The 15,012-nt window shown below is 35.5% G+C and overlaps 1 protein-coding gene across 3 annotated transcripts in view; it reads right to left on the bottom strand.

Moving 5' to 3' along the window:
• The window catches only part of LOC106663555 (acetylcholine receptor subunit alpha-like), a 110,857-nt gene that overhangs the window by 46,740 nt on the left and 49,105 nt on the right, over nt 1-15,012 (bottom strand). For all 3 annotated transcript variants that reach the window (XM_024229826.1, XM_024229825.1, XM_024229827.1), the window contains exons 2-3: nt 4,001-4,199; nt 1,691-1,735 (exon numbers count right to left, since the gene is read on the bottom strand). In XM_024229826.1, coding sequence (XP_024085594.1) covers nt 1,691-1,735; nt 4,001-4,198 — 243 coding nt within the window. In that variant the 5' untranslated portion in view covers nt 4,199. The remainder of the gene's footprint in view (nt 1-1,690; nt 1,736-4,000; nt 4,200-15,012) is intronic.

Raw genomic sequence — 15,012 nt, 5'->3', positions numbered from 1 at the left:
TGTCTGAGGGAAAAAGAGAGAAAGACAGAGAGCAAGAAAGGGAGGGACAGAGAGAGAAAGTGAAAGAGGCGAGAAATAGGAAGAAAAAAAGAGAGATCGTGAAGATAAGCGAGAAATAATGGCCAAGAGAAAGAAAGAAATAAAGAGAGAGAGAGAGAGAGAGAGAGAGAGAGAGATAGAGTAAGAGAGAGATTATAATGAACGCTTTATTTATAGAAAACACAAAATTTGGTGTGAAAAAAGAAATAGAGGGGGAGTGAGAGAGAGAGCTAGTGAGTCAGTAAGAGAAAGAGAGAGTGAGTCAGTGAGTAAGAGAGAATTAGACAGTTAGTAAAGAGAGAGAGGGGAAGAGAGAGAGAGAGAGAGAGAGAGAGAGAGAGAGAGAGAGAGAGTGTAAGAGAGAGATTATAATGAACGCTTTATTTATAGAAAACACAAAATTTGGTGTCAAAGGAGAAATAGAGGGGGAGTGAGAGAGAGAGAGAGAGCTAGTGAGTTAGTAAGAGAAAGAGAGAGCGAGTCAGTGAGTAAGAGAGAATTAGTAAAGAAAGAGAGAGAGAGAGAGAGAGAGAGAGAGAGAGAGAGAGAGAGATCCTGTAAATGAATGTGTGAATCACTTAGAAAGAAAAGTAGTGAGGGAAAGTGTATGTAAATCAGTGAGTGTGTGAGTCAATAAAAGAGTAAAAGAGTAAGAAAGCGAGAGAAATAAAGAGAGCGAGAGAGAGTGAATCAGTGCGTGAGATAGCGAAAAAGAGAGAAATGGACAAAGAGATGGTGGGTGAGTGAGAGAGAATTGTACTACTTGATATATACTAAAAAAAGACATACTTCGTTGTTTATTTAAAACTATATGCATTTCTTTCGTTATATTAATTACAACATAATTGTTTTCATTTAAGCCAAATCGAGAAAAATTCCCGAGTTTTAATTTTAAAATATTCATTTATGATGGTTTAAAATTAAATGGTTAAATGGTTAATTTTAAAAGGAAATTTTCCAAAATACCTTAAAATCATTTAATTATCAATTAAAATTTAAATAACAATTTATTTTGTTTATTTAAAAAAAATTAAACTAAATTTTAATTATTCTATTAATTTAATCTATTAATAAATTATAGCAGCCAGAAACCGAAATGACGAAAAAATATCAGTGGGAACGAGTCAGGTAATAGTAAGGATAGATAAGGTTAAACACTGGGAATTAGACAGAAAAATAGAAAGAAAAATAATAGCAAATAGAATAGTATAATAAAAAAGGAAAGTGAAAATGAAAAATCAATTTAGAAAGAGATGTACATAGGTACATAGTTCATTAAATCATAAAACATAAAAGTTTGTGAGATAAACAAATTTAAATTTAGATATATCAGAAATTAGTAAATAATTGTTTAAAAAACTCAGATCATACAACGGAATTTTAATTTAAGCTTAAAACCTTTACATTTTCAGAAGCGGTTACGGACAGATTTTTAATAGAATTTAGTACCATTTTTCTATCTAGCAACTTGAAACTATCAGTATGAAAAATTTAAACGTTCAAAAACTGGAATTGTGTACTTACTGCAAATAAGTTCATATGAAAGATTATTTGTCAATTAATAAAAAAAATTCAGTAAAAGTAAGAAAAAATATACTTTTATATTAATATTTATTCTTTTGTTTTTTACCATTTCTGCAAAAACAATTACCTGTTCGACCCATAAATTAGTTGTCATTATCTGGTTCTTGAGGTTCTGCAACAAAAAAGACACAAATGATTAATATAATATAATGTATATTGATAGGAACAGTTGTTTATGAATTATTCATAACATTTCTATTTGGAATAATAAAATTAATAATAAATTGTAAGAATTTTTTATTTAAGGTAATGCAAACTCATCATATAGTACAATTTTTTCATAAACTTTCAACAAAATATAAAAAGTACCCAAACTAAAATTTATTTAGGTTCAATTAACGAAATATGTAAATGTTATTTTCCAGCATGTCTTTAGATCAATTGGGTTGCTGGATATAAAATGCAGATATAGTATTTTCCATCTGCCAAATCTGACAAAATTAGGCAGAAATTATTATCTATTTGTTCACCCCCGCATGAAGTTGTTCAGGAAGTCATTTAGCTACCCATATCCTTTTTTACACCAACGTAATAAACTAGTAAGTAGTAAATTAGTACTACTCGGAGATTTGTCAGATAGTCAAATTAAAAAAAAAAATTGCAATAAAATCTCCAACTGTTTATTGCATGAAACGATGAATGTGCTAGGACTTTTTACTGTTAGCAGGGGCCTGTAAGTCTCTTTTGAGTTCAAAAACTAAAAATTCAGCTTTGATCATCTGAAATGAAAAAAGCTCGAAAAAACATGATCCTACAAAACTGAATTCGTATGATAACACTGAAGAAGTCGTCTCATTCCACTTGTTTATGATCCCATAGATGAACAGAATTATTATTGAATATAATGCATATTGCACACAAAAAAGGTTGAGATGAACTATTCAAGGTTTGTCTTAAAAACCATGTCGCGTTAAAAAGGTTAAGCAGAAAATATGATCATTTTTCGGTTAATGGATACTAGGAATTGGGGGTACCCTAAACACTGCAGCTTTCTGCCTTGTATATTCCTACTTCCTTAGGTCAGTGCAATCAACTTGATCCTACTCCTTAGAAGTACTAGGGTGATAGACTGTAGTTGCTGCAGTCCTATTCCCTGGGTTTTCTTCTTCTTCATTGCATAATCTGCAAATGCGATCATCATTGAATATGCCAATGCTGCGTAGATGTTTTCTCAGATGCCAGTGACCGGTAACTATCCTCATACTCCTCTGGGTTTAGCTTTCTCTCATTATAGCAGTGAGTTTGCCTCTGTTGGTGAGGGGTTTTTTAGCTTACGTTTATTGCGTCTAACGACCCTAGAGTTTATCCACTTCACAGTTTTTGGAACCACTCTGCGATACTGTGTTGGTTTTTGTTATCCAAGAATATGTTCAGGGCGTATGTACATTAGTGCAGGTCTTTCTCTGGCCAGTGAGTCTGCCTTTTCGTTACCCAAAATCCCCCTGTGTCCTTGTACCCAAGATCAAGTTTTGGTGATTTTTGGATGCAATCACTGACTAGTTGTGATGTGACTTTTTTTTTGCATGATAATGGTTTATCTGCAAACCTACATTGCATCACAGTGTACAAATTCTTCGTTTTATTAGAATTATAAAACTTCTTTTTTCATAACTCAGGAATATATATTTAAAAAATTATTGGCAAATAAATGAAACGAATGAGTTCCATGAGAAAAATGTGAAAATAATGCCAAATGATCATATTATCGTACTGTTCCTTCACTTTATAATCAAATTAAAAATTCCTAAAGATATTACCAAAATTGCAGAAAAAAATGGACTAAAATTTCTAAAGAAGAGTACAATGGTGGTGTGAACATACAGTTGGGTCAATCTGCAATAGATCTAGTTAGGTCGAGGTGGACAGATTCGCAGAGAGGGGTGGTTAAATCACAAGGGAGCCGAGATTTATTGTATTAAAAAACATACAGAAGCCCTTCTCTTTCATAACGTTCACTTTTTTAAAACCGTATTTTTCATTTCAAAAACCTTTACAATTCATGTTATAATTTCTTTTAATTTTTCTTTATTTTGGTTTTTCAAAGGACACTGTGATATTTAGCAACTTAACATTCAATTCAGAACAAAAGTTTTTAAATTATTCTTCTGACGTGAAAATTTTTTCTTTTATGTCAATAAGAAGATAATAAATCCGAAAGGATGAGGGAATTAAAGTGGACGGGGTTTGGGAAGAGAAAGGGTTGATTGGAAGGGGGTGTCTCTTTAGTCTTTTTAAAGGTGCCCTCGACTCGTCTCCAGTTTCTCACTTCTCCCCTAACTAATGATCGACTGTCATGGCAAACACTCCTTATAGGCCTAAGGTGTCCATTGCCTCCACCCTTCAAAAGTTGAATCGTAGAGGGGGGTAAAACTCTTACCACATCTATGAGCTGTGATAATTTGAGCTTGATGCACACTCGAAGAACGTCAGTCGTGTTGACCACCGGCCTCACGAGTTTGTTGTAGTTGGATAGTAAGTCGTCGTAAAGCCTTTTCGCATCAGGATTTCCTCCAACGGCGCCGTGCACCACAAGCGCCCAGAGCAGCCATGCTCTCGCTGTCTCCCCAAGGTCCATCCTAAAAATAATTACAAAATAATTATTTAATGTGTTTTATTGTGTAAGACAATTCAGGGCAGCTTATTCTATTCTGGTACGGCAGAAGAGTATTAGCATTCTGCCATCTTTTGGAGGATGTGTAATATGTTGTGTGATTATTTGGAGGTCGTGAGATGCGCTCTGGTGTTACGTAGGTTTGAGAAAAACATTTTCTATATCATGCCAACGTTTCGATCTTTATTGAGAACATCTTCAGGGCTCTATGTGTTTGTTTTCTTTGTAGATGTGTCATTATTGTGAGTCGTGTTGAGATTGACCAACGATAACAACACGACACACAATAATGACACATCTAAAGGGAAAACAAACATTTTGAGCACTGAAGATGATCTCAATAAAGACCGAAACGTTGGCACGATAAAGAAAATACACGACCTCCAAATAATCATCAAGTGTGAAAATGTTATTGTAGTACCAAGTAACAGTCACTGAACACCACACATTATTTTGTGTTTTAAACAAAAATTAAGGTAAATAAAACAGTTACAATATAGATACAACTAACTCAACAAAACGGCACTTCAGAGGGCTGAAATGACCTAGATGTCGGAAACGCCAGTCAAAAAAAAAAAGTATATATATATATGTATTTTTAATAGGCATAGGAATCATGCTAATACCATACCGAAAGTAAATAAATAACCTTCATGACTCAAACCGCATACAATAATGTAGCGAAGAGAAAATCGGAACGACTATCTAAAAATAAAAGACAGATGCAACGAATACAGTAGAACATTTTTCTGAGAATGAGGATCAAATTGCGAAACACACAAAAACGAAAACGACCATGAAACTTTGACAGTAGGTACAAGTTTATACGTAGTTCGGTCGTTATCGATCTTATGGTCTGCCTAACCTCGCAAGTTTGGTCTGTCAGACGCGGTTCTGCTTTACTCTATTTTCAGTGTTGGTTCTGGGTGATTTGTTTAATTTTGGACAGAACCAACACTGAAGCTAAAGTTCAAAAGCCGCCGACAAACCAAACCTGCAGAGCACAAATTCGTCATACCGTAGATCACATTGAGAAATCTCACAATGTAAGCTTCAAATTATTTCAAAACTAATAAAACAGGCAGACAGTGAACATACCCGAAAATAACTTTTTTTGTTCATTTATACCTGTGCCAGTTGTTGTGCTAAAGTAAATATAACAATTTAATGTACATGTAAATTACAAAAAAAAGTTAAAAATAGTAAAACAGAAACTTCTCAATTGTTTGTATTGGCGTTAAAGAACCCCGTTCCACCAATTCATTTAGTAGGTCCCGAAGCCAGTAACGTTTCAATCTTCGAGAGGGATAGTAGGGGTATTCACGATCTTTGTGTTAACCCTGTTAAGTCTGTTAGGTCCTGTTAGATCGAGAAAAATAAAGACGTACACTTCTAAGAATCGTCTAGTTTACATGCTCGATCTAACAAGCCAGAGCCAATGTTAAGTGTTAGGTCGAAAATGTAGTCACTTTGCTATCCGTTAGGGCGTAGGTAACCAACATGGCAGCCATGCATTTAACAGCTGTTTTTTGTTTACACGTATTTTTTTCTTAAATAAGCATTAATTAAATCAGACCAATACATTTCTTTTGTTAATTTCTGACCTGTCCTTATACTCTCATTCATAATTAATAGATACATCCCCTATCGTATAAAGTATTGTAGGTACAAGTTCGGTATGTCGGCACGAATTGAAGCGTGTCTTTGTTAGTACTTTTCGAGTGCATAGAAAGCATTTTGAAAGAAATAGTTGATTAATTTTCCTTTTTATTAACTTCTGGCATCTTACAATTGAACACAAAAGAAAACCAAAACAAACAACAACAGGCCTTCAAGGACTGTTATAGTTTTATTTTTGGTTCTACCAATCGCCACGCGCAGCATTGCGGAAAAATTAACGTTTAACTTGCTAAGAAAAGAAGGATCTTACTGGACATTTCTCTGTTCGAGTTGACACGAGTTAACATCTTACAAACATCGTGAATACCCCTAATATGGAAGGGTGCAAGATGGAAGGTTTCTGTCATGATGGTTTGTGGGAAAGGATAATTGTTTGTGTAACGTACTGTAACTGTATTTTTGTAATTTCAAGGACATATTGGGTATATAGAAAGGAGTATTGACTATGGTTTTGAGGGTTTTGGAACATGGATTGGAAACGTTGGGTATTGGAACAATTCGAGAAGGTTCCGGGAAAAACTACCTCCTTGGTGCAATTAATGTTGGTAATCACCAACCTATTAAACAGAGGGCCTACCCCGTGTCGACTAAGGTACAGAAGGCGATCGACTCTAAAGTAGTTCGCATGCTGGCTGAAGACATTCTTGAGCCGTCCCAGAGTCCTTGTCAAACCCTGCTGTTATGGTACGAAAACCAAATGGGACTTACCGCCATCGATTTTCGTAAAGTTAACGCCATTTCAAAGAAGGACTTTTACCTTCTGCCCAATATGTCATCTATCTTCGACCAACTTAAAAATTGTTAATATATGTCAAAGTTTGACTTGGCACAGGCACATTGGCAAATTCACCTAGCAGAGGTGTGCAGGCAGATTACAGCCTTTATTGTTTTAGGTCGGGGCATCTACCAATTTAAAAGGATGCCTTATGGGTTATGTGGAGCCCCCGCCACATTTCAACGCTTCCTTGATTCGATAATTGGACTTGAATTGGCACCAATATGTTTTGCTTACTTAGACGATATAACCATCGCTACGAATACATTTGAAGAACACCTGAAATTTTTAAACATTGTATTTTCTCGATTACGCCAAGCAGGGTTAAAAATTAATTCCGAAAAATGCAAAAGGGCTAAAAGTTGACGCTTCGAAGGTTTAAGCTGTCTTATCCTTTCCATCTCCCAGCGATGTCAAGGACCTCCGAAGAATTTTAGTCTTTGCCTTGTGGTGCAGGAGATTTAGTCTTAATTTTTAAATCGTGTGCGCCCCGTTAACGAAACTACTCAGTAAGAAGGAAAATGGCATTGTGGGCCAGAACAGGAATCAGCCATGGGAAGCCTGAAGTCCACCTTAACCGATTCTCCTATCTTAGCGCGCCCAGATTTATCGCTCCCGTTTTTGCCGCAGACGGATGGCAGCCATTCAGGACTTGGAGCGGTGTTGTCCCAAGTAGAGAAAGGTTCAGAGACAGTCATCGATTCAACCACTCCAAATATCTAAATGGGTCTTAGAATGGTAATATGAATCGTTTGTTTTGTAGAGACAGATTTGTCCAACAACTTTTTTTGAAGTTTGAAGAGTCTGTTTAGTTCTTATCTTTTGAGTCGTGTATAACAATTCCGTTGGTCAATATACATCCCCCTTGCGAACTGCATTTCCCGGAGAAGGATAATATTGCAGTAGATTTGAATAATGGTCATTCAGAGTTACAGCGACATGTACATATTTTGTATGTTTAAGGACATTTTCCACCTCTTTCAACACACTGCTCAAGAAATCTTGGATCAGATCTTTGAGGTAGGATCAAATGACGCCGGTGTCATATACAAAAATGGTAGTTTAAGAAAGGGCAGGAATGTCAGCAGGGTAAAATGAGTAGAGGATGGGTCATATTTCCGGTTCTGTGCGATATCTAGTGACGTGCGACACCAATCGATATGAGTAAAGTATCGTATATTTTCTTTCGATACCGAGTTCTGTATCGAGTACTTTAAGTAGTATCGGCAAAAATACTCAAATAGATTTTTCATCGAGTGTTCAAGTAATATTGAATTGTTATTTTCCGTTCGAAACTTACCTTTCATCAAACTGGGAGTTGACTAGTTATTGTTAGGGGCGCCTACGAGCGACATGTGTCAACAAAGTTAATCGAGATTTCGAATTGGTGGTTGGAAACTCTGCTAATAATTCTGTTAACTGATAATTCTTTCCCACGTCGCACCTCGCACTTTTAATTTCAGTAATTTTTTATAAAATGTTTTTGTCTTCAAGTATCTAAAAAGTGTTTGCCTTCCTTCTCATAGTTAGATAACAAATCATGTCTCCTCCCAAAAATAAAGGAGTGAGCTTTTTTATTAAGAAATTTGCATCGTCGACATTTTGTGAACTGTGCGGGAATACGTCTAATCTTTTCAAACATTTGAAAAAGAAAACACCCATTGATCAATTTTCTCAAAAGTCGATAACGATAAAATTGATGTAAACGACAATGTACTCACATGAGTAAGTACTCGTTAGTATCGAATTATTTCTGTTGTTACTTGAGTAATAGCGAATATTTCTTTCGGTACCAGTATCGAGTATCAAATATTTTCTGGTATCGCATGTCACTAGCGATAGCTAGGTATGCAAGGGATGAGACTGGCAATAGTGGCAATGGGAGTTGTCGGTGGCCGCAATGGCTTAGGCATTGACACGGCGCTCATCACTGTAAGGTAAAGGTGCATTCGAACCCGACAACCTTTCAAAATTAGTGGCGATGAAAACGTCAGAACCAAAACTAAAGGTCAGGTTACATGAAAACTCAGATACACATAAGCAATTTTGTGATAGCGAGGTATCTCATAAATCTCCCAATCAAAATAAAACTAACGCCATAATACCCCGAAAAACAATGGCTACACGAGCTTACCAAAAACACCGAAAACAAGGTAACGCTAATTTTATTTATTTAATATAAATTTATTTATTTAATAATTATACTAAAGTATAACAAAAAGAAAAATAATGGGCAAAACAACCTTCTTGTCTAGGCTAGCTGCAACGACGGAGGACTAGGCCTTAAACTAGTCCAACCAGTCATCGCTCTTAAGTAAGGCTGCCAACCTGGTTTGATGGAATAGCTCGCCGTTTACGGGGAACTGAGTCCTCTAGTAAACAGACTATACCTGCTGGGAATTGGGCGGCCTTGGGTGTGACGGTTAAGGAGAGACGCTGTGGATAACCGATGGCTCCATGTTGGTTCTCTGATGATAAAATCGAGGTATATCAATTCCTTGCGCCTTAGAACCAATTCGATGAGAGAGAGAAGCGATGGGAACGCGGTTTCGAAATTGCCAGCTGAATGTACATGTAGGGCTGGCACAGAGACGTTCTCTCACGTCCTTTCCAAGTGCCCAGAAAATCATTCGAAGATTGTTGGGATTAAGATGTCCTCCAGGTCCTAATCGCAGGTCTCCGTGACTCGGGATAGCAGGTTCACATCATAATTCTCCACCGGTTACCGAATGAGACACGTCTCCCCTTGGATATCGTTGCCACTAGTTAGGATGTAGTATTCGTCTTATAGCGGTGGCTTAGAGGGATGGCGGACCTCAAAGCGCATAAATATGGAATATTGAAAGAAGCCGTCAGGGAGCTACACCACAAAAGTTTCTTTAAAGCAGTGAGTGTAGTAGTGGGGGCAAGAGGATGAACTAGGACGTCGCTCAGGGAACTCGGAATCAATCAGCTCCCGCGAATACTCCTCATCCTCTCCTTAACAGCGCGTGAGGTCTCACTCTGCCTGCGCTCATATGGACAGAGAGCTAAATATCTCAATGCGACGGACGCTTGGCTAGCATGAAAGTACTTGAAATGGACGAGTGCAGGAGAGTTTGCGTGGTTGACCTCACCAACGGTAGAGAAAAATGTCGACTGCCGGAAAGAAGTTTTTTAATTAAATTCATTATAATTCTTGGTCCCACGACCTTCGTCTCGATACGCCTCTGATACCAATTGAGCTATCGTGACTTCGATCCACTCGGACCCGAACCTTTCATCTCAACCTACATTTCGAATTTTCCCTCCTTTTTGCCATTTTTCAATTCGAAAGGTAGGTTGAGATTGGAGGTTGGTGTCCGGGTGGATCCAAGACAGGATAGCTCACGTGATAGAGCAGCGGCGTATTAACCGAAGGTCGTGGGTTCGAATCCCGCTCGTGACACTGACTTTTTCATTTCAACCAATACCTTACATAAAGATTAATTAATTGAAAGAAATTTTAGTTATGTTAAACTGGAAAACTCATCTGACAGACCTTCTTGCATGAATCTCACAGGTTGATTGATTATAAATCCGAACAATAGAAAAATACCTGCGGTTGTGAACGATTTGAATGATTTTAATTTTAAACCATATCTTAGAGACATGCATTAAATCTATTTTATTTTATATCCGGAAAACAATTTTTGGGTTAGCTGTTATATCCAAACGGCTTAAAGAGAAAACCAAATACAAAACAGTGCATTTACACAATAAAAATGTCTACCGGTCCGAGCCCCACACAACTCCTTGAGCCATACGTTATGCTGCAACAAGGGTAAATTTGAACAATGGACGCGCACAGTTTACATATTGTGAGAGGCACTTTACGTCAGTTACAAATGTTCATCGGGCTAACTTACATCCAAAGGGAATGTTCATGCTGTTGACATTCTGACACACTTTTATTGATAAACGCTATGTTTTTACAACATATACTTATATTGTACAAACAAAAATTTGGTGGGCGGTATGTTTTAAGATATATAAAACTTAAGAAAATAATTAGATCGACAAAACGAAAATTCTCAGGTTACTTTTTAATACACGATCCACTTCGATTCTTCTAAAATTTAGTTGATTGATATCCCGTCGGCAACACCCCTCCATCCTTGTCAATCACTTTTAATTCAACTCGAACGAACCCATGTCGGATTTTTGGGCGGACCTTACCGAAGGGTACTGGCAATAATCGAAAGCTTGTATTCCATCGCGAGGCTGTGGAGATCTGGATAATTGCTACTTGCTCTGCTGTCATCGATCATTTCTCTCTCGTAATCAACCAACCTTTGGATCGTACGCCCGTCCAATTTTATCGAATGTTTTATCCGAAGATCAAAATAATGAGAATTTTTCTTTTTTTCTCTTTATTTAAGTACGTTCTCATTATTACTTTTAAAAAATCTAATGTTAGATAAATTGTTCTTATTTGTTTAGTTGAAAATAATAAGCAATCAAGTTTCTTCTAGAAATGTTTATATATGAATCGTGGAAATTTGACGGCTTTAATTAAGAAGTCGATCTCACTTTCGGGCAACCGTACTTCAAAGCAAATAAAATTAAAAATTCAATCCGACCTAAATAAACTAACTAAAGCTAAAAATCTTTCTTTTGGGCGTTTCAAATGAATAGTCTTATTTTTCGTTTTATTCAGATAACAAATCTGTTTTATCCATCAGCTTACCCCGTTTTTCCCAGCTCTACTTACACAACGAGCTTTTAATTGAAACTTAAAGCGTCAAAAAATTTTTTTAATCCTTTGTTGTAAATTTCAGAACTGCTAGCTCGGCTAATTTTTTTTTTTTTTCAACGCCTAAATTATGATTTTTTATGGTATGATGATTCGATTCACCTTATCTCTACATTAAATAAAACGATGGATGACATAATTTCAAACTTGATCTTACCGAAACAAGTTATATTTTCAAAAATGCATTTTAGATTGCACCAATTGACGGAATGTTTTTATCCAATATTTTACATTTTGTTCCTTTAAAAATGGTAATTTTGAAGCACAATACACGGTGAATGTTGCAAGATAACCTCACATAAAGCTTAGACATAAAATGAACGAATTGGGGAAAAAATCATTTTCCTTTTCAGCAAGCTGTAAAACTAATCGCATTAGAAATTAATTAAATCGTTGCGTCTTGGTCAACAAAACACGAACATAAATGCGGTCTAATGTTTGTTGCATAAAGAATTTATAACTTCAGGTCTCTAGAGGCTATCACAGCCGTCTCTCTTTCTCAGAAAACGGTCCATACAAAAGGAACAACCATGAATGCGTTCTCTTAAATTACCGTCGTAAAAAGAAGGAACCAGTTATAAAGGTAATAATCGCGCCCACGTTTTTCGTAATAAAACGACCGGAAGCCCCGTCTCATAGCTTTCTTTTCTATAGCACACTTTGATGGAATACGTTTTAAATAGTTAACATATTTTCTTAATTTCACTAGGTTTCGTGGTCCGCCTGACCAATTAGTATCTTTCAATTAATTAAGGTTTCTTTATCGTGCCAATATTTCGATCTTTATTGAGATCATCTTCAAGGCCTGGGATTTATAAACGTTGTTTACATTTGACAAATACATGCAGAATGAGGTAAAAAGTGAATTTATACAATGCAAAAATATATAAAAACACACAAATCCCAGGCACTGATGATGATGAAAATAAAGTTCGAAACATTGTATGATAAAGAAAATGTTTTTCTAAAACCTACGTGACACCAGACCGCATCTCACGATCTTTAAATAATCATTAACTAACGGTCATTAAACACCACACAATGAAAAAAAAAACTGAAAGAGGGCGGAAAAGAATATCTCAAAATTAAAAAAAAAATCCGTTATAATTTATAGAAGGAAAATAATATTTTAAGCAAATGGGAAAGAAAATGAGATATGTGGAAGTCATTGAGACCAGATTTTTTGTGACAAATGATAACAAAATTAATCGTCGGGAGTAATTCACTTGGAAAAATAATCTTCAATAAAGCACATAATGGAAATAAAAACACCGAAAGTAAATATCAAAAAGAAAAATCCTGTTGGTCTTCTGACTTCTCGTTAGTTCCCCATGGAAAAAAAGAAAAAAATCATTGCGGAGTTCAGATCACGTAAAAAGTTATGAAGAGAAGTGGGGAAAAAATTCCAGAATTATAAATAGACTTGGGGGGGACTAAACCAATAAAAAGAATATCGGCGGATCGGCCAGGGCACGTAGTCAGAAGAACGGACGGATGGACAATGGCACCGCGCAGTCCAATTTCTGCAACCAGAAAATAAAAAAAACACGAAAAAATAGGGAAAAGTTTCGAGTTGGCATAAAAAGACGAAATAAGGAAAAGCTTGGTGGAAAAGGCCGAGCTTTCACTCGGTAATGGGCCTCACTTTCCGACTGAGAACTTAATAAAACAGATAATAATTTAAACAAAAATAACTTCGTATATATAAAACTTTATTTTATAGTATATAAAGTAAAATGGAATGCTAAGAAATCGTTAAAAACAGTATTATATTTATTGTTGGTTTTAAAGATATTGCTATGTTAAAAATATGTGGTGGTATATAAATTAATAGTCGAGTGTATTTAAAAAAGGAACTACTAGGTAACCAGAAAAGTCCATGTGTTTTTTCATTTGTGAATGTTTTCATAACTTCACTAATTTCGTGGTCCGCTTGACCAATTAATATATCACAATTAATTACAATCGGATTGGATTCTCGGCGACAAATGAAATGTCCACGGAGAGCTTTAGTGAAGTATACTTAATTTAAATTTATTAAATTCACTAATTTCGTGGCCGCTTGACCAATTAATATATTAAAATTAATTAAGGTTTTTAGTTGAGATAAAAAAGTCAGTGTCTCGAGCGGGATTCGAACCCACGATCTTCGGCTAAATACAAGTGGTAGGAGCAGCGGCGTATTTAGCCGAACGTCGTGGGTTCGAATCCCGCTCGTGACACTGACTTTTTTATCTCAACTAATAACCTTAATTATTGAAAAATATTTTCTTAATTAAAATTTATATCTATAGTAGAGCCAGTTTGACAATAAACTTTTAAAAAATCGCCTTTTTTAATAAAGAAAATTGTTGGCCTGTAATAGTAATCATCGCAGGACTGCTGTCCAACCTAGGAAGCAACATTGTAAAAGGTCCCTCCCAAAATCTTAAAAAATTACATACCTGGTACATAACAATAATGAAATAATTTTCATATTCTAAACGTTATTAAAAAAAAAATATACAGGGTGTTCGGCTAGTCGTGTTACAAATTTTGCCATTAGATTCTACATTCGAAATGGAACCAAAAAGTCCGAATTAACTATGGTCCGAATCTAAAGTTTCGGTGTTTTTTAAGATTTCATGATCTTGCTTCAATAATCAATGATAACCCCAATACTAAATTGTTTAGGACAAATCCGTTGATACCGTTGAAATCTACGTTAAATTTCTAATCAGGTTTGATCAATACTAAACTTGTAAACGTTGGGGAAATAACCTTTTTAGTAGCCAGAACATAAATTTTTTTTCAAAGTTGAAAAACATTGTGAGATGATTCTACTACTATTTCCAAGCCTAGAGACCAGCAAATGTAAGAAAACGTACTCCATTTGATATCCTTTTTAGTGGTCTATTTGCTTTTTTCATTACTTTTTTCAAAGGTGAAGAAATTGACGAAGGAATGTACCGTGGTTGACGGACTATTAAAAAACGTTTAATAAATTTATTCAAAACTTCTTTAAGTTTTTTTCATTTTTTTTTATTATTAATCTTTCCACCTTACGAACCGGAAGGTCCGTCAACCGCAGTACATTCCTTCATCAATTTCTTCATCTTTGAACACAAAAAAAAAATGAAAAAGCAATTACACCACTAAAAAGGATATTAAATGGAGTACGTTTTCTTACATTTGCTGGACTCTAGGTTTGATATACTAGTAAAATCCTCACACAATGTTTTTCAACTTTGAAAAAAAAATTAAGTTCTGGATACTAAAAGCTTATTTCCCCAACGTTTACAAGTTTAGTATTGATCACACCTTATTGGAAATTTAACGTAGTATTCAATGGTTTCAACTGATTTATCCAAAACCTTCCAGTTTTGGAGTTAGCATTGTTTATTTGAAGCTAGGTCGTAAAATGTAAAAAAACGGAAAAAAGGTTGTAACTCCGAAACTGTTAAGATTCGGACCATAGTTAATTAAGAGGTTTTGGTTTCATTTTGAAGGTAAAATCTACTGGCAAGTTTTGTAGCAAAAAACCCGGACAACTGTATTTTGTGTTTATTT

Source organism: Cimex lectularius, unplaced genomic scaffold (assembly GCF_000648675.2).
Source record: "Cimex lectularius strain Harlan isolate CLEC.00 unplaced genomic scaffold, Clec_2.1 scaffold427, whole genome shotgun sequence".
Lineage (NCBI taxonomy): Eukaryota > Metazoa > Arthropoda > Insecta > Hemiptera > Cimicidae > Cimex > Cimex lectularius.
This window is presented reverse-complemented; position numbering and strand designations above follow the sequence as displayed.